General features: G+C 45.1%; 1 protein-coding gene across 9 annotated transcripts in view; it reads right to left on the minus strand.

The window, feature by feature from the left end:
* PCDH17 (protocadherin 17) overlaps positions 1-24,347 on the minus strand; it is a 204,395-nt gene that overhangs the window by 77,414 nt on the left and 102,634 nt on the right. For 2 of the 9 annotated variants that reach the window (XR_007244204.1, XM_048492751.1), the window contains exon 4: positions 23,285-23,439. The exons of 6 other annotated variants lie outside the window; for them this stretch is intronic. Coding sequence is in view for 2 of the 3 variants with exons in the window: in XM_048492751.1 (XP_048348708.1) it covers positions 23,294-23,439 (146 nt within the window). In the remaining variant the exon portion in view is untranslated. The remainder of the gene's footprint in view (positions 1-23,284; positions 23,440-24,347) is intronic. One more of the 9 variants, XM_048492750.1, reaches the window with a different exon arrangement.

Here is a 24,347-nt window from a genome sequence, read left to right on the forward strand (position 1 = left end):
ATGAAGAAAACTAACCGGGGACAGAGTTGGTTCACATACTCTCAAAAGCAGGTAGGCTCCATTAAACACCTCACCTTTTGTCAACAGAATGACTTTTACGTTGCTAGATGTCTCACACTTTTCTGATGATACAACAGGAAGTTGGATTTTGCATGGTGGGGGGGGGAGGAGAATTTCTAGGGGAAAAAAATCCACAATGATTTGGGAATTTTAGAAGGTCTTAAGGAACGGGGAAAGGCCACGTAACGTCCTGTAGGACCTTCTCTGCTCCAGACAACGGATAAGCAGACGGCCATCTTGACATCGGTTGCTAGCTCTGGGTTGGGAAATTCCTAAAGATTTGAAGGTGAAGGCTGGGGAATATGGAGTTTGGGGAGGGGAGGAATCTCAACAGGGTATAATAAAGCCAAACTAGGGGTCCCCAACTTGTCTGAGTGTGTGGGTACGTTTCAGGGCAGTGGGCATAATGGAAAAAAACTGCCAAAGGAGGTGAAACCATCACAAAAAGGCTGCCGCAAAAGGCAGCAGCAGCCACCACAAAATATCAAGGTTATATAGGACTAATACTACTTCTTCAAAAATTTCAGGCAGAAGCTCTAACAGGTTGTCTTTTAATCTGCACAGCCAATCACAAGACCTGAAAAAGGAAAAGACTTGCCTAGTCCCACCCATTAGGCGGATGCCATGGGAGGTGTTAGCACAGTGGTGAGGAACCTATGGCACTCCAGATGTTCATGGACTACAATTCTCATCAGCCCCTGCCAGCATGGCCAATTGACCATGCTGGTAGGGGCTGATGGGAATTGTGGTCCATGGACATCTGGAGTGCCATAGGTTCGCCACCACGGTGTTAGCAAATGCCATCATGCCCAAGGGTGCCAGGTTGGAGTCCCCTGCCTAGTGCCCACCCTCCAAAGCAGCCATTTTCTCCCATGGGAATGATCTCTGTCATCTGTAATTCCTGGCAATCTACTGGTGTCATTTGGTGCTTGGCAAACCCGTTAAGATGTGGCAACATGGAATACTGTTAGCAAAGTCAAATGTGGACATTTTATGCGTACAAAACTGGTCCATCTCACGCTTTATTGGCTATTCTAAAGGTACCATGAGACCCTCTGGGGTGCAACTGAGCAATCTCAAGCTGCGAGGGAATCTTCAAATAAAGGCAAGGTTGCAGTTAATTAGTTATATCGGTTTCATTAATTAACTCTAATTGGTTAATTACATCGAGGGCTGACTCCCTCCTCTTTCTTTCATGCTTGAAAGGAAGGAGTCGAAACAGATATCACTATTCAGGCCTAACTGTGCCCACTTTCACTCAGGAGCGGGAGAACTTGAGTGCAAATCACATCTCTCAGTTCTCACAGATGCAGATCTTCCCACTAACTGAGTGGTTGAAAACAAGAAAGGAAGCTGTGGCTGAATCAGTGCTTGCGTGGCATCTTTCGACAATTTTTATTACACTTACTTTCAAATCCATTATTCAGAATGTCAGGGAGCTATTTTAAGTACCAGCTTAGTTCAGCTTAAATCAGGTACTAAAATATCTACATCACAGAAATATATGTGTAAGTGTATATGTGTATGTATTAAAAAGGCGCTTGGACAAAATAACAGCTTCACTGGAGGAAAGCAGATGTTTCCCCACCTGCTCAATTATGCATGTTCAGCACACTGAGGCGGCCGGTCTTGCCCAAAGGATAAAAGTCCGTATACCCAACCTAACTCCTACTGAGCTAAAGGCAACCAAGTGGAGGTCCAGGGCATTTAAACACTTCAGGTTGCCTTTGCACTGAGCATACATTCCCTTCAAGTTTGGTTCTCAGTGAGGCACACATTTTCCCCTATTTGGCAGTCACCTTGCCCTCAGATCAGAGAATTCCTGTGATTTCTGAAATCTCGGAAAGTATTACTTTTCTTCCGCCTCACATGGAAAGTGAAACAGATCAGAAGGGGCTTGGTTTTCTCCACTGGTATTCTTTCCTCAAAGTGGGGGTGGGGGGAAAGAACACAATCATGATGGGAGACCCTATTTTTTCTAAACACATGAACTTCATGTTTTGGAAATGCACAGGCTCCAACTGCCCAATCTGCACAACTCATTTGCAGAGGCGTTCCTCCCATTGGGCAAAGTGGGCAGTTGCCCAGGGTGCCCCTTGTGGGGGTGCAAAAACTGCAGGTTCGTTTGTGAGATTTTTTTGTCTTTTCAGTGTTTTTCCATTTTTGGCCTGCAGAGGGTGCATTTTTAGGGTAGCTAGCAGCACCAAAATTTGAGGGATGTTTCAGGAGACTCTCCTGATGCTATCACCCAGGTTTGGTGATGTTTGATTCAGGGAGTCCAAAGTTATGGACTCCCAAAGAGTTGTCCCATCCCCCATTGTTTCCAATGGGAGCTAATAGGAGATGGGGCTACACCTTTGAGGGTTCATAACTTTGGACCCCCTGAACCAAACTTCACCAAACCTGGGTGGTATCATAAGGAGAGTCTCCCAAAGATACCCTGAAAGTTTGGTGCTGCTAGCTTAATAATTGCAGCCTGACAGCAGGTACCCCCCAAATTTTCCCAGATTTCCATTTAAATCCCCACCCCTTTGGCATGGATTTAAAGGGAGAATTTTAGGTCCCCAGTTTAAACATTGAAAGTGATGCTGTTTCAGGGTGGGGGAGAATCAACCCCAAAATAGCATCACTTTCAATGATGTTTAAACTGGGAACCCCAGATTCTCCCTTTAAGGTGGATTTAAAAGGAGAATCTGGGCTCCCTAGTTTAAACACCATTGAAAATGATGCTGTTTGGGGTGGATTCCAGCATCACTTGTTTAAACTAGGGAGCCCAGATTCTCCTTTTAAATCCACCTTAAAGGGAGAATCTGGAGTTTCCAGTTTAAATAACATTGAAAGTGATGCTGTTTCATAGCAGTAATAAAACATTTCGAAAGCATTTTGAAAATGTTTTCAAAAAAAATATTTCTGCTGTGTGGCATTGGCCTATTGCTGTGTTCAGATTTTTGAGTTGGGGCATGTTCTATAATGTGATGGTGATTTTGAAACGACCTGGTTTAAAAAAATCATTGCTTGGTCACAGTACAGGAGGGCGGCTGCCCATGGGGGGTGGGGTGCCAAACTCCAGTTTGTTTAGATACGCCACTGGGCATAGCTACAAGGGGGCCAGGGGGTGCGCCTTGCACTGGGCATGTGCCTGGGGGGCATCAAACTCAGGTTTTGCCAGGGCTCCAGTTTGCCTAGTTACGCCACTGCTCATTTGTGTAGTGCAAAGACAAACTTTGGCATAGACAATCATAAGCCATTTTGCCGACATCTGGTGCCTGGCATGAGTGGAGCTAGCAGAGTCTACCAATATGACTGCAGTCCTGTACTCACATGGATTCAACAGCAACAGAAGATGCTGAACTACACACTGTGTATGAGGTATGTTGCCGGGCCTCCTGATGTTTGGTAGGCAAATGACGCAGAGGTCAAAGGCTGAATATCCCATTCTCCTCACTACTGCTCTGAAGGTACATATATTAAAATATGGGTGTTTAGTTTGTTGGGCCTCCTAATTATATTGGAAAATGGATTAGGTTTGTCAGATTGACAGAACTTCCGATTATTCTTGAGGTCAGCCTTGTGGTCTTTTACACTGTTTTAGAGCTTTGCTTGAATAATGTGGGCACAGACTCCAGGGCCAGGCCCTGCAACAAACCCGGCTGCCAACTCTGAAAACACAATCATCAGACCTCAGAAACCAACTAAACCATCTCAGACACATTCCCTTGTTCATCTTCCATCATTACATGTGTCCTCAAATATCAACAATGGCCTTTCACTGTCTACATTGGACAGTCCCCACTCAAAGGAATCAGAATTATAGAGTTGGAGGAGTTGGAGGAGACCACAAGGGCAACCTAGTCTAACTCCCTGCCGTGCAGGAACACACATTCAAAGATGGTCATCCAGCCTCAGTTTAGAAACCTTTAACGATATAAATCCAAGATTAAAAAACACAACACTAAAAAAAAAACCCATAGAACAACATTCCAGGCCGTTTCATTTCTGACCGAACAGTGGCAGTCCTCAAACAGAGAAGCTCCAAGGAGAAATTACAATGTAAGATTCATGAATTTGAATTCATTCACAAGTTCAGAACAATGAATCCCCCAGGGCTGAGTAGGGACATAGGGTTCTTATCTCAGTGCAGATGCTAACCTTTCCACCTTTGAATGTTTCTCCTCTGTTCTAACCTACCTGTCTACAATGTGCACTTCATCTCTGCATCCTGCATCCTTTGCAACCCCCCTCCCACCTTTTGATTGATGAATAAGAACTCAGAGATCTCCATTCTGACTTGCATCTGCTGAAGGGAGGTTTGCCTCTTGAAAACATACACCCCCAAAAACTTGTTGGTCTTGAAAACATTGGTTGGTCTCTAAGGTTGTTGGACTCAAAACTAACTGTTCCACTGCTGACCAACATGGCTGCCCTCTGAAACTACTTGGAAAACGTGGCTCAAGCCCACAAGTTGTACTGTAACCCATCCATTCTTGCAAAAAGAATGACAACAAACAAGCAAACAATCTTACTGGGCTCTGGAGACTAACGGCTACTCCACAACAAAAATCAGAAGAGCTTTAAGTCCAAGGGAAACCCAGAGGACAGAGGAGAAACAGACCACCACCGGAAAAATATTTCTACCATACATCAACGGAATCACAGATCAAATAGGGAAACTGATGAAAAAGCATAACCTACAAACAAAGTTCAAATCTACCAGGAAAATACAGCAGATGCTACACTCAGCAAAGGACAAGAGAGATCCCCTCAGTTCTGCAGGAGTCTATCGCATACCCTGCAGCCAGTGGTGGGATCCAAAAATTTTAATAACAGGTTCCGATGGTGGTGGGATTCAAACAGTGGGGCCGCCGCACACACACACCTCCAGTCCCTATTGGGCAGGGAGGTTGCTTTAGTAACCCCTTCTCAGCACTCAGAAATAATTAGTAACCACTTCTAGAGAAGTGGTGAGAACTGGTTGGATCCCACCTCTGCCTGCAGCTGTGGAAAGGTCTACATAGGAACCACAAAACACAGCATTCAGACTTGTATTAAGGAACACGAAAGACACTGTTGGCTTAACCATCCTGAAAAATCTGCAGTTGCAGAGTATGTGTTAAACAAAACTGGACATAACATTTTATTTGAGAACACTGAAATTCTGGACAATTTGGAAGGTTACCATGTCAGACTGCACAGGGAGGCCATTGAAATTCACAAACACCAAGGCAACTTCAACAAGAAAGAAGAGACTCGGAAAATTAGCAAAGCTTGGCTACCAGTACTTAAAAAATGGACTGATAACCCCACCCGCAATACAATGCACTCAACCACACCTTTGCATAGCAAGTTCCACCCAAACGCTTACTGATTGGTTCCCCACCCTGGGACATGGACACTATACCCCACTAAACTTTTCCTTCTCACTAGACACAGTGTGAAACAGACTTTTCTCTGTGATACACCTCTGAAGATGCCAGCCACAGATGCAGGCAAAACGTTAGGAACGAGATCTACCAGATCACAGTCACACAGCCCGGAAAACCCACCACAACCAATTTTACTGCTGTCTATTGTGGCATTTTTTTTCTTAATAGTGGACAAAGAAGTAAACAAATCTTCCAAATCTACACTAGTTATCTCTATATTATGTCCTACCAGCTGAGCAACAAATACATAGAATGACTGTTCAAATGCAACACTGAATGCACACCCAAGAGGTATCAACACCATTGAGGAGTTTATCGAGGAGAACAAAAATGGAGCCTCCCATTCTTTCTTGGCTGGCCAGAAGTGAATGACACATGTGGTCCCACTGATCACTTCTCTAATAATGAGTGCGGTGTCGAGATGCACATTGTGATTTTGTAGTTCTAGTAATGATACATGCTGAGTGATGATGAATGTTGCCGAGCAGGGTACATGGCTCTGAGTGTCCACGATGCATATTTATTTGAATTTAATAAGACCATGACGGTATGTTTATTAAATGCCGACTGCTTCCTAAACCTATTTGCCAAAATAGTTGTTTTAAGTATCCATCTGTAATTAATGAACACAAGAAGAGGTTTTTATGTTAATTATTATCAAAGGATTAAAAAAATGGTCCATAAATAATTTTGTATGACAGTGATATGGTACATACAGACAGCAGTCTTATGCAAATCTTCTTGAGTGTAGCAAAACGGACGGGGATGCGTGGGATAGCAATATGTATCCATCTACATGTAGACTTAATGGTGTTTAAGTCTTCAGAAGAGGGGACAACGATTTCTTCTGGTTCCTACCCCCCCTTCCCCTTTCCAACTGACAACTTACATTTTGTCTTCCGATGTTATTCCTGAGGATCTGTTTACCCTCAGGAATTATTTCCAGAGGCTCAGAAGACTACAGCAAGGAAGAGAGCCGAAGCGTTCTCTTCTGCAGTCCGCAGATGGCTGGATACACACCATTAAATTTATGTTAATATTTACATTTGTTATTTTAAATATTTATTTTAAAGGCTTCCAAACACTATAAACTTAAAGAGAGTTTGGAGGCTGCAGCTATTGTAGAATGCAATGCTGGTTGGGGCTAGCTATCGGGAGCATTTTTGTCTTCGATACTACCACAACCATACTGTCTACCCTTCTTAACCTGAGCCCAATTCAAGTGTTGGTTTCGACTGGTGGCCGGGATTTTTACAAAGTGTTGTTTTTGACCTTTGAAGCTCTACTTGGCTTGAAACCACGATGTTTGAAGGATTGCAAATGTCTTAGCAGACCAGGTGCTCAGGAGCAGCAGCAGCAGCAGCTGCATGTGAGCTCCCAAAGGTACCTAGTGGGCCACTGTGAGTAGCAGAGTGCTGGACTAGATGGACTCTGGTCTGAACCAGCAGGCTAGTTAAAAAATTTAAAAAATTGTATTCTCCCATACATTCTTGGCCAGGAATTCAGATCACTGACCCACCCATCAAAGTGGCGGTGATGGGTACACAAGAAATGGACTTTTTGGTAGCAGCCCCACATTTATGGAACAATTTCTCTTTATACACATGCACATAACACAATCTGTGGAGCCATCCCTTGAAGGCAGCTGAGAAACTTCTCGACAAGTTGACAAGGAGAGATCTTGCTTCTTTTAAAACAGCTATAGTGGCTGCTGGTTTGTTTCCAAGTTCAATTCAAGGTGCCGGGACCCTCATATCTGAAAGACCATCTTTCTCCATAGGTGCCCATGTGACCATCATGTTCCCCTGCTAGCAACTTTCTTCTCAGAAGTCAATTTATGGCTACCAATCTTGATCCTCTTTGATCTGAGATTGCAAATGCCTTAACAGTCCAGGTGCTCGGGAGCAACAGCCGCAGAAGGCCATTGCTTTCACATCCTACATGTGAGCTCCCAAAGGCACCTGGTGGGCCACTGCAAGTAGCAGAGAGATGGACTAGATGGACTCTGGTCTGATCCAGCTGGCTTGTTCTTATGTTCTTATGACACTTCTGTGCCATTCAGGTACAGGACCACACGAAGCTAGCCTATCCTGAGTCAGACCCTTGGTCTATCAAGGTCAGTATTGCCGACTCAGACTGGCAGCCGCTCCCCAGGGTCCCAGGACTTTCAGATCACCTGCTGCCTGATCCTTTTAGCTAAAGATTCTGGGGGTTGAATCTGGGACTTTCTGCATGACACTTGGGGGCTCCATCACTGAGCCACAGCCCCATTAATCTTGTACAGTCATTTAAATGTGGCTCCGTGTGATACAGTAGAGCCTTAGAGTCTTGCAGTGCCAGTCACTATGGGCAAAATTCTGCTATACGTTTACATTGAATGACGCCACATTCAGCAAAGTCCTAGCTATCACACATATGTGGTGTAGAGGTTAACAGCACGTGAACCAGACTGGATTTCCCTCTCCTCCACATAAGCTGTTCATCTGGAGAACTTGATTTGTTTCCCAGCTCCTACACATGAAGCCTGCTGAATGACCCTGGGCTAGTTACCGTTCTCTCTGAACTCTCTCAGCCCTACTACCTCACAACGTGTCTGTTCCTATTGATTCTTGATTGGTCTTGTCATGATTTCAGGGGAGGTGGTGGTATTTATTGGGACTATGTATTATATTATATTATTTATATTAACGTTATATAAATTGTTGGAATGGGTCTTTGAAGTGTGTATGTAGCGAGATTATGAAGTCTTTAACATGGTCTAATTTGGATGCTGCCAGGTCGAATAGTCCCAGGAGGGAATAACAGCTCTCATGTTTGCCCCACTCCAAAACCAGTCCAGTAGTTACTATAGCACTAGTACCCTGTTTCCCCAAATATAAGATATCCCCGGAAAATAAGACGTAGTAAAGGTTTTGCAAAGTGTGAAATATAAGGCATCCCCCCAAAGTAAGACAGGATTTTTTGTTTGAGTGAGCCGATGAACAGAACACAGAAAAATAAGACATCCCCTGAAAATAAGGCACAGCGCATCTTTGGGAGCAAAAATTAATATAAGACACTGTCTTATTTTCGGGGAAACACAGTAATATAGCACATTACATTCCAACAGTTAGGTTAGCACTAGAATAAGTAATTTATTTTAGTACAGACAGAATCCCAATGGATGCCACTGTTTTAAAAGGTAATAATGGAGGATAATCCTAGTAGTCATGGCAGCTAAAGGGAACCTCTATGTTTGGAAGCAACAGGGGGAAGGCAGCGATGCCCTGTTTTGGTGCCTCCAGAGGAACTGGTTGGCCACTACGTGAAATAGGATGATGAATCAGATGGACCACTGGTCTGATTCGGTAGGAGACTCTTCAAACTTAACTATAGCTCAGGCTTGGCCTACATAGTCAGCAAAACGTAGTGTTTCCAACTCTGAGTTTAGAAATTTCTGGAGATATGAAATGTACCTGGGAAAGAGTGAAGTTTAGGAAGGGGGAGGGGCCTCAGCAGAGATGAAACACCACAGAACCCACCCTCCAAAGCAGCCTTTTTCTTCTGGAGAACTGGTCCCTGTTATGCCGGACCTTCCCACCTCGGGGGCCTCCATATGAGGTCCGTTGTGGCGATAGAGCTCTTGAAGGCAAGCATTGCGGCTGCGCCGGTAGCTCACTGCCCGGCAGGGAGGGGTGTCACAAATTGGGCTTGCATCCATGTGGCACCTAGTAACTTCCAGCTCCGGTTCCCTTGGGGCAGGGGTAGGGAACCTGCGGCTCTCCAGATGTTCAGGAACTACAATTCCCATCAGCCTCTGTCAGCATGGCCAATTGGCCATGCTGGTAGAGCTGATAAGGAGTATCAGACCCTAATTTCAGGGAGAAACCTGCCTACTGTAAGTAATGCCCAGACAGGGGTTCTGTCTGCCAAGAAGGGGCCTAAAGGGGGGGTCAGCTGGGGCTGCCCTATAACCAGGTTCAGCGGTTGCAGCTGCCTGAGAGGCCAGGATGTACTCTGTTATGCTTGCCCAGCTTCCAAAGTTTTGTTATATGTTATCATTGAGTATGGGCTGCGGCCGATTTCTTTCCCAACAAACATGTGTCATGGTCATCAACTGAACGAGTCTCCACACATCCACATGCAATTCTAGGATCTCTCCAGGTGGGGAAACTGTAGCAAAATGCAAGAATAAACTCCTAGGCTTATCTGGGGAATTCAGATTAGCCTGTACACTCCCATACATGCCAGCTGGGTGACCTTGGGCTAGTCACAGCTTCTCGGAGCTCTCTCAGCCCCACCTACCTCACAGGGTGTTTGTTGTGAGGGGGGAAGGGCAAGAGAAGTTGTAAGCCCCTTTGAGTCTCCTGCAGGAGAGAAAGGGGGGATATAAATCCAAATTCTTCCTCTTCTTCTTCTAAACTGGTGCAGCAGACTGTGAGAGTTCAGATTAGAAATGGAAGTCTATAATGTAAAGTCTGCCTCATTTTTTAAAAATCCTTGAGCATACTATATTCCTTTCCACTGAAAGATAGAAGTAGAATTGTATATTAATCTGCCACATGCTGGATCTTCTTTGTTCTAGAGCAGGGGTAGGGAACCTGCGGCTCTCCAGATGTTCAGGAACTACAATTCCCATCAGCCTCTGTCAGCATGGCCAATTGGCCATGCTGGTGAGACTGATGGAGTGTTCTAATTTTAACTGGAAAACCACAGGTTCCACCTAGGAATTAGAAAGGAGTGGTCTTAGAGTGCTTTGGGAACAGACCTAGGCAGGTGCTCAGATGCAAGCGGAGGATTCTAGAACAAAGAAGGTCCAGCTTGTGGTGGATTAATATACAACTCTACTTTCATCTTTCAGTGGGAAAGAACACTAGAAGAAAAGACTTAGCCGAAGGCCTGGCAGGTCCCAACCCCTGGGCACTGGTGGAGGATGGGGGTAGGTTTGTCAGATCCATGTTGGGAAACTTCTGGCTATTCGGGGATAGAGCTGGGGAGAGCAGCGGGTACAATTTTTCCATGGGAATTGATCCCTTTAATCTGGAGATGAGCTTTAATTTCAGGGGATTCCCAGGTACCACCTGGATGTTGGTATCCCCAACTGGCCCACTTCATGGGATGCTAATCTTCTTCTTGAAGGCATCCCTCCCCTTCAGTATGCCATCCCTTTCACTACCTCAGAACTCCACTTTCCGTCCTTTTTCTATCGCCTGCCTGAACGGGGCCCTGAAGGATTGCAGCTTTTCAGCAGCGAAATGTTTCAGCTGATTTAATACACTACCTCAAGTGCATATTTAAACTGCAGATTCACCTTGGAATCTTGCTGAAATGGTAGTTTGACAACGGTGCTGAGGATTCGAGAACCCCCGACCGCCCCTCCTGGCGTTCTCTGGAGAGGGGGACGAGACAATGAAATTCGCTTCAGTCTGTGGTGCAGACATTTGCGTAACGGGCTGGAGCGGAACTCCAGGGAGTCCCAATCTCATCACTGCTACCAACTCAGCAGGTAGATCGTTTTCTCAGCCATCGTCTACCACAGAGCAATCATAATTCTGGCTTTCCTTACTAGTCTTACTATAGTAAAGATTACTGAGACAATGTTTCTGAAATGGGCTGAACGATTGAAAAGCGTCACATGAATACAGAATTATGAGGAGCCTTCTGCTGCCCCGAGGGGGATGCCAACCTCCAACATGCAAATCTCCAGGAATGAGGACTGGTCTCTAGATAAGGTTGCCAGTCTCCAGGGCGTGGCTGGAGATCCCCTGATTCTCCAGGTTACAAGGATTAATCCCGTTGGAGAAAACGGCTGCTTTAGATGGTGGGTTCTAGGGCGCTATACCCTACTGGGGCCTCTCCCCTCCCTAAGCCCCACCCTCCGTGGACCCGCTGCCAAAATCTCCAGAAATGTCCAAACTCAGTTGTGGCAACAGTATTTTCAGACTACAGATATCAATTCATTTGGGGGAAACAGCTGTTTAAGGTGGTGGATTCTTTGGCATTATATCCCACTGGTATCCCTTCCTCCCCGAAGCCCTTGTCTTTCCAGACTCCCCCTCCCCAATCTGTAGGAATGTCCCAACTCAGAGGTGGCAGCCCAAATCAACATTCAGTGAACTAGCAAATACATGAGTGTTATATCTTCCAGCAGATAATAACACACATACTCCGTTTTCCCTCCCTCCCTCCCTCCCTCCCTCCCTCCCTTTCTCTCTCTAGCACATTTCTGGCTGGTATGTCATGATCAGCCTGGATGGATTTCTGTTGCTTGCAGGCAGCTTGGATTATTCATATCACTTACACTGCCTTTGAACTTTATTTGGGCATGGAATGCCCTCCAGTATTTTGACCAAATGAGGCTGCTCGAGTTTTGCGGCGGGGAGTTTATTCCAAAATGGGGTTATTGGGAAAAGAACAACACAGTACTGCAATAGAGGCTGATTTCCTTTCTCAGAGTGCTGTTTTGAAGGGCTGAAGATGCCACTGTGGAACTGGCCAAGGGTTGCTGGGGTGAGCGGGTCCATCCCTTTAGTTATTTAAAAGGTTTGTAGCTTGCTTTTCATTGCAAAGAGATTCAGAGTAGCTCATAAGAGAAGGAAAAACAAAAGTCTGCACAGGCAAATAAACACAGGTGTAGGACGGTAAAAAAAAAACCACCATTGCAAAAATCTGCCACTAAAATGGGTCTGTCTTGTGCTATTTTCCCCAAACGGTTTTTTTTGGTGAGAATCACGCTATTAGCGAGACTTTTCAAAAATCCCAGGTTGCAGCCGCTTGCAAGCGAACAGCCTGGGCAAGAGGTGCTTTATTCGCCTGTTTTCCTTTCTTAAAATTCCGTGGCTTTCATCTGCGCAGCTATGCAGGAGCAGCTGGTCATATTGTTCATCAGCATGGCTGTGGGGGTTCATTTGTGCATGCCAGCATAGCTACGTATCAGTGGGAAGTAATTTTTTTAAAAAATAGATGCACCTCCATGCGAAGGTGCAACAGCAACCGTGGGCTCCAATTATTGCCTGCATAGATGCACATGAGTGCGAAAATAGGAAAACGGGTTACTTTATCCAGACTGCAGCCTTTATACATTTGCTGTGTGGAAGGAGCCTCTGTGACAATTGACAACACAGAGACAAAAGGAAAAAGGGGACAGCTGTCAATTTCATTGGCCCAGGGTTGCAAAGTCCTCCTGAGCAACTTGGCTGATCTCTATACTGTAGGGATTAATTGTAATTCTGGGAGTTTTCCAGGCCTCCCCTGGAGGTTGGCAACCCTAATTGCAGGGCTTTCTGGACTTTTAAGGCTTGGGGGACTGAGTTTTGGCAGTTCTCATATGTGTGCATGAAGGGGAGGGAAGAAACTCGGATCTGATAGGCAGTGCTGCTGCACTGTCCCTAAACAAGTTCTCTAGCCACTACATTGTGGTGTAGTGGTTAAGAGTGGTGGACTCTAATCTAGAGAACTGGGTTCAATTCCTCTTTTCTCCCCATGAAGCCTGCTGGATGATCTTGGGCCAGTCGCAGTTTCTCTCAGAGCTCTCCCAGTCCCACCTACCTCAAAAAAGTGCATGCTGTGGAGAGAGGGAGGGAAGGTGACTGTAGGCTGCTTTGAGACTCCTTAAAGGCAGAGAAAGGTAAGGTGGGAAGTCAGGATGTAGGGTTGTCAACATTTAGGTGCGGGCTGGGGATCTCCTGGAATCACAACTGATCTCCAGACTACAGATAACAGTTTCTGTGGAGAAATGGATGCTTTGGAGGGTAGAAACTATGGTATTGTATCCTGCTAAGGTCTCTTCACAGGCTCCACACCCCAAAACTCTAGAAATTTCCTAACCCAATATTGCCAGTCCTAACCACCACCAGTGAGTGACAGCTTACACAAACCGGGACATTCCGCCACTGTGGGAATTAAAACTCCCAAGGGCAACAAACAAACGGAAACAACTTACAGCTTGTTAAAGAACTGACTGGTCTTAGCAGCTTTATGCAACTTCCTGAAATGGGCCAAAATGGCTTCCTGAAAAAGGGTATTCCAGAAGAAGAAGAAGATGAGGAGGAGGAGGAGGAGGAGGAGAAGGAAGAGGAGTTTGGATTTATACTTCACCTTTCTCTGCCACAAGGAGACTCAAGGTGGTTTACAGGCTCCTTTCCCTTCCTCTCCCTACAACAGACAACTTTTGAGGCAGGTGGGTCTGGGAGAGTTCTGAGAGAACTGTGACTGGCCCAAGGTCACCCAGCAGGCTTTATGTGTAGGAGCAGGGAAACAAATCCAGTTCACCACATTAGTGTCTTCCATTCATGTGGCAAAGTGAGGAATCAAACATGGTTCTCCAGGTTACAGTCTACCACTCTTAACCACAAACCACACCTGGTCAGAGAAGCCCTACAATATTGACTCTGATGGACTAAGTGTCAGATTCAGTATAAGGTAGTTTCAGTTACCAAAATGAGGCTGTGTCTGTATCTCGAGACTCCAGATGTTCAAACACTACCCATTATGTGACAAGGACATGCAATTTTAAGCAAGGACTCTCCAGCTCTCTGAACTAATTTTTTTATTACACAACGCTAAGTTTGAAAGGTTTTTGGGCTGATTTCATCCCCCCCCCCTCATCCCAATGAATATCTCCACTTGATTTCACTGAGAGGAACATGAGGAGACTCTTCCTAAATCTGCATGCTATGTTTACTATATCTAAATACAGATGTTTCGATGCCGCAGCCCGATTTTGTTACAATAGAAGTGACTGCCCTCCATTTCTGAATTGCAGAGCAGAGCAGATGGAAGGAAATGTAATTTGGCAAGCTGCTCCTGGGAAATTAGGTACCGTTTGCCCTGAGCACCACGCAGTCATGAGCAGCCCCTTCAGAAGAAAGTCACAACCGAGTCCCCATACTAAAAAGGGCACGATGCCTTCAGAAAAGGGGGGAGATTATAGATGATGTTTGTGGTTCATGGCATGCATCCAACACAAATAGTCTTGCCCCTTTTAAGAGCAGTGGGTTTTGAGTGGTCAGGGAAGGCTATAGGAGATCATCATTAGGGTTTGAGAATGTTACATTTATGAGAATGTAAGAAAAGCCCTGTTGGATCATATCCAGCATCCCATCACTCCAACGAACACGAACAGAAAACTGTGGTCCCTCAGTGGGAGGGACAGCATAAGAATATCTTCCCATCTGTTCCTCCACCACATTTGGCATTGAAGGCCACATGGCCTCTGAAAAACAAGGGTCCACAATAGTCCAAGCCAGTCTGAACTTGTCAGATCTCGGAAGCTAAGAAGGGTTGGCCCTGGTTAGTACTTGGATGGGAGACTATGGAGATTCAGGCAATGCAAAAGCAACCTCTGTTCTTGGGTGCTGTGTGGTTTCCGGGCTGTGTGGCCGTGTTCTAGCAGCATTCTCTCCTGACATTTCGCCTGCATCTGTGGCTGGCATCTTCAGAGGATCTGATGTTGGGAAAGCAAGTGGAGTATATATACCTGTTGGAGTGTCCAGGGCGGGTGAAGAAACATTGTCTATGAGTAACAATCTTCACCCACCCTGGACACTCCAACAGGTATATATACTCCACTTGCTTTCCCAACATTAGATCCTCTGAAGATGCCAGCCACAGATGCATGCAAAACGTCAGGAGAGAATGCTGCTAGAACACGGCCACACAGCCCGGAAACCACACAGCACCCAAGTGATTCTGGCCGTGAAAGCCTTCAACAATACACTGAACCTCTGTTCTTCTACTACCTTGCACACCCCATGGGCTTGCAAGAGGTTGGCTACCACTTGATGACCCTTCCCACCACCACCATCACAGTTACTTGGATATAGCTGTACCAAGGATCTGAACATGCTGGATGGATCACTCGCTTCTCATGCACTTTTCTGAAATGCTCAGGGCTGCAGCTCCTGAACACATATATAATCTTTGCAAGATTTGTCACACACAGGTGTACTTGTGCACCCTATTAACTTAAATGAACTAAGCAATTTGAAGTGGCTTAGTCTAAAATGGGCATCTCACCCCTCAGAACACAGCCTTTAATCTGCTGAGATCACCGGTCCACAGAAAGGGGAATCGAAACTCCCTTCAAAGGTTATTTACTTTGAGAGCCATCTTTACTTTATGTATTTAAGTTCCCCACACATTTTCTTTACCTTATTAAACCCCCTATTTGTCATTCATCTTCACTGGTGTCTTGTCTGTCAAGTCAAAAGTCTAAGAAATGTGATCTCTATTTACCTGGCACATTAGTACAGCTCGACTCCAGAAGGCTTCCAAATCAAGAGACCTTTACGGAGAGCATAACTTACATACTGCCAATCTTTATATTAAAACCCTTATTTATTTGATTGTGGGCAGTTGGGGTATAAAGAATCTATAAGAGAGGCCAGAATGACAGATGGGCCTTCTTCAGTCTAGAGGGCAGGGGTCTCCTTTCTTCTCTCTCTCTCTAACCTGATGGCTTCCACACGAGAAAAGCCCTGCATTCCACAGAAACCTTGAAACCTTGCAGATCATGCATGTTTTCTTTCAGGCTGAACCCCCTCCTCTTTGGCAATATGAAAATGTTTAAGCAGCGTTCTGGTTCTTTCTTGCAACAGCATGCACTCCACTGTGCCGTGACAGAAGGGACCCCTTGTTGCCAGACTGACCTATGGTGGGCCAAGGGTCCCTGTTTAAATACAGACAGTGGTACCTCTACCACCTCAGCCAACCTTGGGATGCCCAGCAGCAGTGCCAAAATAGAGAAGCTTGTCTTGGGCGGCCTACAAGGAAAAAGAACTTTGTCTGGACTTGTCTCCCTCCAAAGCAACTTCCATAATGTTTCCTCACACCCTTCCTGACAGGATTAAGTCTCCAGGAAAGATCTTGTGTGGAGAGAATACCCATCTCCAGCCCTGAACCATATGCACCGGAGAAGACAAAAGATGTGTTAATGTGCTTACCTGCCATATAATGTACTACTGTACTATCAAATGTTTCTTCCTCTAATGACCACCTTACTTTACATTATCATTGTTTCAAAGCTGTCATCTTTTCAGCTAACTTCATTGGGCACATCAGGCTGATGTCTAAACCCATCAGACTGATGACCTACCATTAAGGTTGATGTCTGTTTCTTGTCCTTCCCAGGAAGGACAGGAAATCCCTTTTAGGGATTTCTAGGGAGATTTAGGATCAATCAGATTGACCCAGATTTTTCCCTACAAGAAGCCCACTTCTCCAATAGACAGTGTTTAGTACCTTTGGAGAACTCTCTATCTGTGATGCTGTTCCACAAAGCTAAGCATAGGTTGCTCAGTTCTGTTCCTTGGACCATTCCACTCCAGGATCAGGCGGCTATATTTTTTTCGCTCCTCTCTATATTCCTCATCTATTTCAGATCTATCCCCTCACAACTGTCTATCCTAGGGCTGTGTGTGTGTTCTGCTGTTTTAGTGTGTGCCTGTGTAGCCCCATTTTTATCCCTTAATAAAAATGGTTAAACTTTGATCCAGTCTCCTGTGTTTTTCTATGTAACAGCTGACTCTCATATAAATAGGCATTCAAGACCCCATGTTGCCCGGCCTTTTTCAACACCAAGAGTCTGCTCCAGCAAATTTCCCTACACTAAAAGGGAGAGACTTCCCACCACTTCGGATAACACCCTGGCCTGTTCCCTAACTTGAAAGGGCCCTTCCTCCAAATAACTAGCTGCACAAATACTATCACTTTGTGCCAGATCTCTATATTCTGCACACGTACGTACACACCCTTTTCAGGTTTGCCCCACCACCTGCTCATTCTCACAGACAAGAAGTAGGAGGATGGCACCATGTAAGCACTCCCCTTCTGTGCATTTTTCTTCCCAAAAGGATGCCACATCGCCTTGGCACCTTTTATTAGGAGCATGTTCTAATTTTGCAGTTGGCATAACTGGATATACACAAAGAGAGGCTGCTCATACCTTCCTTGTGTTGGCTTTTACATATCCGATCCCATCTGCAGTGTCTTGGACTGAATTCGTGAATTGAATTTAAGGAAAAATCCCTTAAAATGATGCTTACTTCAATGAGAGCTCAATACATTACAGACCGAACTGGTTTAAGGATCATTCCTTCTTTGCAGGGAACCCCAAGAATTAGTATTTTTGTGAAGGGGAAGCAAGAGGGGGGCCTGGCACTTAAATTGACATAAGGCTGATATAAATCTCTGGTATGTATATATCTATATCTGAATGCCTTATTTTCTTATCTGGGCAGACTCAATAATAAAAAGAAACAAACAAACAAACAAACTGGAGAAATCAGCAAAACCCAGGAAATTAACAAAAGTTGAAAATACCTTTGAGGTAACTGATTTCAGCATCACATGCCTATTAGTCATGTAGGGTCAGATCCAGAGTCAACTTTTGTTCACACAAGACAGTTTGGTCAATGGAGCCGAACTTCCTGTCTCTCCATTGCTACTGCAATGTGCTGATCTCCCCCTAATACGGCCCCTGGGTGGATAGGGAACCTTCCAGAACAGTTTAAGAGACATACTGTGGTCTCTAGTGAGAAGGGGGAATTGGTGGGAATTATCCTATCCCTTCCATCAATGGAAAAATTAAGCACGTCCAACCCCAACATTTTACTTGTTGATTATCCTTCCTGTAGAAATTCTGTAGTTTTCTCTACCTTATTCAATCCCAAATAATTAAACTGCCAGTGGTTATGCAAATGTCCGAGCCATGAATACCCTAAGAAGTAAAAAACATTGTAGAATCTGATTGGGCCCAGAGGTCTAACAAAATTTGATCTAAGGGTAATGCATAACGATGGAGTTTGGACATTTTTCACAAGACTGGGTGTTGAAACACAAAATCTGCCCCACCCATATCTATATACCTAAGGATAAACAGCGGGTATTCTAGCAATTAGCCCAAATGCCACGTAAAGTAAAAACAAAGTGGTTGCTAGAATACGCTAATGCGTTCTGCCAAGGCACAGACATGTGGGCATGTACTACCTTTCTTTTGACATTTAAGTTCTAATCGATTTTTTTTGTCCGAGTGAAAAATGTCCAAGCACTCTTGAAGTTCGACTGTTGACGAAAATTGCATTTTATCCCTGATTTGGCGGGCAGATAGGTGAAAACCATTTCAAGCGTCTTTGGAGATCAGTCAACCATGCTCACCCCTCAATCACCCTATGTTTTTCACATCAAGTCAGCACTTTTTCACATCGTCAGCACCCTTAGACAGGAAAAGCTGTACCGTCACAAGAGAAAAGCTTCTAACATCAACAAGGGATTCCTTCTGGGTTCCATTGGGTTCCCTCTGTGTGCAAAGACCAGGTTGTAGAGCAGCCCCGGAAGAGATGAATCTTATTGGGTCTACTGACCCCAGTAACATCTGCTCTGATTGGCAGCAGCTCTCAGGTTTTGCCCCACTCTGCTCTAGGGATGCCAGACTCCAGGTGGGATCTGGAGATCCCCAGAATTACAGCTCATCTCCAGACTAGAGGGATTCATCACCCAGGAGAAAACGGATGCTTCGGAGGGAGGACTCTATGGCATTGTATCTCACTGAGGTCCATGTCCTACCCAGGCTCCATCCCCAAATCTGAATGAGTTGCCCAACCTGGATCTGGCAAACCTACCCCTCCATCTCCCCGCTATCAGCTAGGGGGACTGGGCAACTCTACTCAGCTCCTTGCAATCTTTTTTTGGTCCAAATTAACCATGCCAGGGGAACATCTTTGTGCACAGGATGTAGTGAGTTGCACAGTGGTCCTTACCACATCTTTTTGTATTGATTGTCATCTTGAATTATATTCTGCTGCCATGCGACTGTCATGCTAGGCACACTGGTACATCATCAGCTTTTTCAGTTCATATGAGAGATGGCACCAAAGTTCACTGCATCGGAACTGTGCCGTCTCCGAGGAAATCCAAAGAGAGTTTACTCTGTCCTGAAAAGTCCTTTTGTTCACATCTTAAAGTGATTACTTTACTGTTTTTTATTTATGTATTTATTTTGTCTGCACAGTATGCTTTGAGCATACCAGAATCATAGAATCATAGAGTTGGAAGACACCCCAAGGGCCATCATGTCCAACCCCCTGCAATGCAGGAACACATTATCAAAGCAATCCTGACAGAAGGCCATCCAGGCTCTGTTTAAAAAACCCCAAAGAAGGAGACTCCACCACACTCTGAGGTAGTGCATTCTACTGTCGAACAGCCCTTACAGACAGGAAGTTTTTTTTTCCTGATGTTTAGGTGGAATCTCTTTTCCTTCATCTTGAACCCATTACTTCTGGTGCTACTGTCTGGAGCAGCAGAAAACAAGCTTGCTCCCTCACCAACATGATATCCCTTCAAATATCTAAACAGGGCTATCATGTCACCTCTTAACCTTCTCTTCACCAAACTAAATATACCCAGCTTCTTAATTATTTGTTCAATCCAACACAAAGACGAGCCCTGGGTCTCATCAGATTTTATGTTATGCCCTCCTCTTTTCTTTGTGGCAGGTTCAGCAATCTTGATAAAACTCAAAGACTAGGCTCCTGCAACTATAATCAGATCGAAAATATAGTCCATTCCCTCTTTCACTCCTCGAGAACCAAAGGAGTCAGAGACAGATATGCAAATTAGATCCCATTAATCACTATGGCCCTTGAAGACTCGGTTGCTGTTCCAATCCTTATGAACAATACCGACCCGACTTTTACCAAGATGGTTGCAAACTTTCTCCTTGAAATACTCGAATGCAAATGATTCATTAATTGGCCTACGTAGGTGTAGAACAAATGTAATTAATTTTTTATCTTCTTCATCATGCCATCTTATTTTAACATTTTATTGTAATATTATAATATGCTATGATTGGAATGTAGTACGTTATTGTGGCTGTTTTTGAATACTTGTATTAATTTTAGATTTATTGTGTTTTAATTTCTGTCTTTTTCTTTTTCCCTTTTTCTTTTCTTTAAATGTCAATAAAGGCATGACGACAACGACGGCGGCGGCGGCAGCAGCAGCAGCAACAACAACAACAACAACAACAACAACAATAATAATACACAGCTTCCTAAGTCTCTCCTCATAGGACATAGATTCCACACTTTTTACCATTTTGGTTGCCCTCCTCTGGACCCGTTCCAACTTGTCAATATCATTCTTGAACTGCAGTGCCCAGAACTGTACACAATACTCCAGGTGAGATCTAACCACTGCAGAATAGAGAGGTACAATTACATCCCTCGATCATTCTAGACACTATACTCCCATTGATACAGCCCAGAATGGCATTGGCTTTCTTGGCTGCTGCATCGTACTGCTGACTCATGTTCAGTTTGTGGCCTACTAAGATTCCAAGATCCCTTTCACGTAATGCTGTCAACTCTTCACTTGAGAGGAATGCTGCAAAGTTTTGAGAGAAACTGCAGCCTCAGGTGTACATGTGAACCCAGTAGTGGACACACTGAACTAAGAAGGAATTACTTCTAAGAAAACATACATGGATTGGGGGGGGGGGGGTGAGAAGGAAAGCTCCCAGTGCATCAGGGCCGCCTGCTTTCAATTTATCAAGAAAGTTAAGGTTGTTTGTGTTGGAAGAGAAAGACTTTATGCTGCTTCCTGCCTCAATGACAAAGGAGGACTTATCAGTGAGTCACACAGCTAGAAGAGGTCAAGACATGCAAAGGTATCTCTTACCAGACAGCATTACCAACAGCATGAACAAGCATGTGTGGCATTCAAGCAGAGATCCTTCCTGCCTTAACAGTAATCTTTTGATGTGCCAATGTACAGGTCTCCTCGTGTAAAAACAGGGTGTGCAATGGGGAAAGGTTGGGAAGGGGTCGCACCAGCTTGTTGTTTTCTCACTGAAGATGGAGGATACCCTGGCTTCTATTTTTCGCAGCCATTCCTGTGGCTGACGGGGAAAGAGGAAATAATTAAAAAAGAAAAGAAAACATTTGGATGATGGCGTGACAGCACTTCCAGGAAAAACCTAGGGAAGAGAGATGTCATTTCCAAGTTTTCTCCAGAAGTGATGTCATATAATCACCCAACAATGGTTTTTTTTAAAAAAATATTTCCCCTCCCCCTGTCAGCCACAGGTACCACCCAATGGCCTATCCCCTAAATCACAGCCTAATTCTTGCCACTTGCTAGCCTCTGGTCAATTCTGCACAACATAATAATGCCGGGTTACATTCACTATTTTAAAATCCAGGTCTATTTTTTTGCCCGATTTTTCCTTTCACGTGGGTGCCCGTTTCTGTGAAGGAATCGAGTTAAGACCGGGAGGAAATATTCCAATTTCTTTCACTTGAGCCTGGCTTTTTTTTTTTTAACAATGCAAATGCAGCCACGCAAACATTCCTGGTGTGCTGCATTCTGATTGGCTCTTCTTCCCCCAAAGGCAATGCTTCTGATTGGCGGATCCACAGCAACCGCAGGAAAACCCAGCAGGATACCCCCCCTCCCTTTTTTTTCTAGCTTTGGAAAGGAGCCGGTGCAGTGAGGAACATGGCAAGCACGTTATGTTATAAAAAGTAAAAACTTTTGACCAATGCTGGGCAGAGCATTAAGTCCCATCCACATTAAAAGGTGTGCAAGAAACTACAGCACAAGACACTCCCCCCTCCTCCCACCCCCGATATACCAAATACCATGATATACCAAATAACATTTGACTGGTCTTTGAGGCTGTCAGAGAGCATCCCTGCCCCTCCCCTCCCCCCAGGACCCCGTTGGGAACATGACCCCAGAGCTGCAAAACTGGGCTCTCTAGGCTGTGGCTCGGCTAGTGAGCAGTGTTTGGTGAGAGCAAACGGGAATGGGGTGAGTGCTCGCGCTTTCCCACACGGCTCGCTTGCCTGGCTCCCAGAAGAGCTTTCCAGCCCCTCCCAGGATCCCATAGGCAACATGAGCTCAGGGCTGCAAGACTCGGCTAACTGGGCTGCAGGTCAGCTATCGGGCAGTGCTTGATGAAAGCAAGTGGGAAGATGGTGATTTTAGCATTTTTTGACAAACCCGGGATGAGGGAAATATCATGGGACAAACCCACTTTAGGACTGGGAACTATGAGAACTGCTTGGCCAAACTGGGATATTTCCCCTGCTCAACACGGAATATTTGGACCGTGCGGAATCGAACACTGACTAGTAACCATAGGTGGCTTCAAGGTGAGTCAAGGAATGGCATCCGTTTGAACTAAATGGCCCGGCTGCATTGGCCTATACCTGGGATGTAGAGCACCCAGCAGAGTAGGTGAGGATCGCAACGGAGAAAGACTTTATACTCTTCTCTCTGCTTGGCAGAAGGAAAAGGGTTTTGGGGTTTTGTGAACTGGCTGTAGATGGTTTAGACGGCAAACCACACCACAGAAAGGTCTTAAAGATAATCAGTGACTTGTTTCCTTTTTTACATCTCCCTTTTATCCAATCTTTTAAGAGCAAAGAATTGCATTTGCTTTTCCTTTAAGGTAGGGATTCCCAAAATGAGGGAAACATGAAGTGGGACGGTGAAACATTTTTGGGTAGTAAGGGGGTAGTGAGGGATTTGGGGCCAGTAGGGGGGCAGCACAGGGATGCTTGGACCAACCGGCAGGAAAAAGGTCTTGTCCTTCCATCCTGGTGACTGTTGAGTTTTAACAGAAAAGCAGCAGCATTCTCCTTGCTGTGTAACCTGGGAGGGTGAGCCAAGGCAAAGAACCAGTAAAGGAATCTTTACTACTTAATCTGGTGCCTCATTTACAAGGTTCTCTTAGAAAGACCTGGAATCCAATAAAAGCGAAGAACAGGCATGGCGTGCAAGTCCTAACATACAACAGCAAGACTGTCTCTTACCTGACCTTGTCAGGGAGAATCAACTTGGAGCGGATGGTACTGTTGGACATAATGTTTCGTATGAGGAGTCAGAACAGGAAGAGCAGTCTGACAGCTAGCCTCATTTTGGGCACAGAGAGAATGAGAGAGAAGACGTTCTGTCCAAGGGCAAAAACCTATGGGAGGAAGCAACGGTGAACAACGTTTCACAGCCAGTGTCATTTTAGGGTGGGGTCTGCGAACTAGGCCACACTCACAGCTTCTTTTGAGGGGCTGAGGATTGCCAAATGTTGAAACATTTTAAGAAAGCATCTCAAAGCTGTGGCAGGACCCAAGAATTAAATATTCCTAACTTAAGGCAACTAGGGGGCTGCTTTTCCCGCCCTTTTTTTTAAAAAAAATAGGGTGACAGTATGTCCAAGTAACACCTACATTTAGTTAGAAGAGCACAGCTCCTTTGGAAAGTAGCATGGTCCCCACGGGCATAATGGAGCCCACCAACACCTTTCCTAGCACCTGTCAATGCCTTTAGAAAGTGGGTGGGGTTTTGCCCAGCAAGACTTCTGATTGGCCATTGGAGATTTGATTGGCTGTGCAGATTTGTAAAAACGTTGCTCTGGTGGCAATTTCTGCTGCAGCACAAGACTCTTCACTGTGAGAATGAAGATGAGCGGCAGTAGCCATTTCATGACCAGCTCCCCTTCCTGCTGCAGTTGTTTTGTGGCCACCATTTTGTGACTGTGCCCACTTGACGCGACAGAATTCAAAAGATTCCCTTAGGCTCAAAAAAGTTGGCAGCCCCCGACTTAGAATGTGTCTACACACACGCCTTGCTTATATATCAATTTAATTGTCATGGATCCCTGCAAAGAAGAATGGGGATTGTAAAGTTTCTGAGAACCTGCTGTTAGCAAGCTCCCGGCCTGTCTTCCAGAGCGAAATAAGTTTTCGAGGTTCCTCTGGGAACACAAACAACCATTAAACACCCACACGCCCCAGGTGCCTGCCTCTCAAACACCATAAAGATCATTCAGCTTGTGGTATTAACTTGGGTAACTTCAGAGTTATTATGACCACCAAGGGA

Source organism: Sphaerodactylus townsendi, linkage group LG04, assembly GCF_021028975.2.
Source record: "Sphaerodactylus townsendi isolate TG3544 linkage group LG04, MPM_Stown_v2.3, whole genome shotgun sequence".
In the NCBI taxonomy this organism is placed as follows: Eukaryota; Metazoa; Chordata; class Lepidosauria; order Squamata; family Sphaerodactylidae; genus Sphaerodactylus; species Sphaerodactylus townsendi.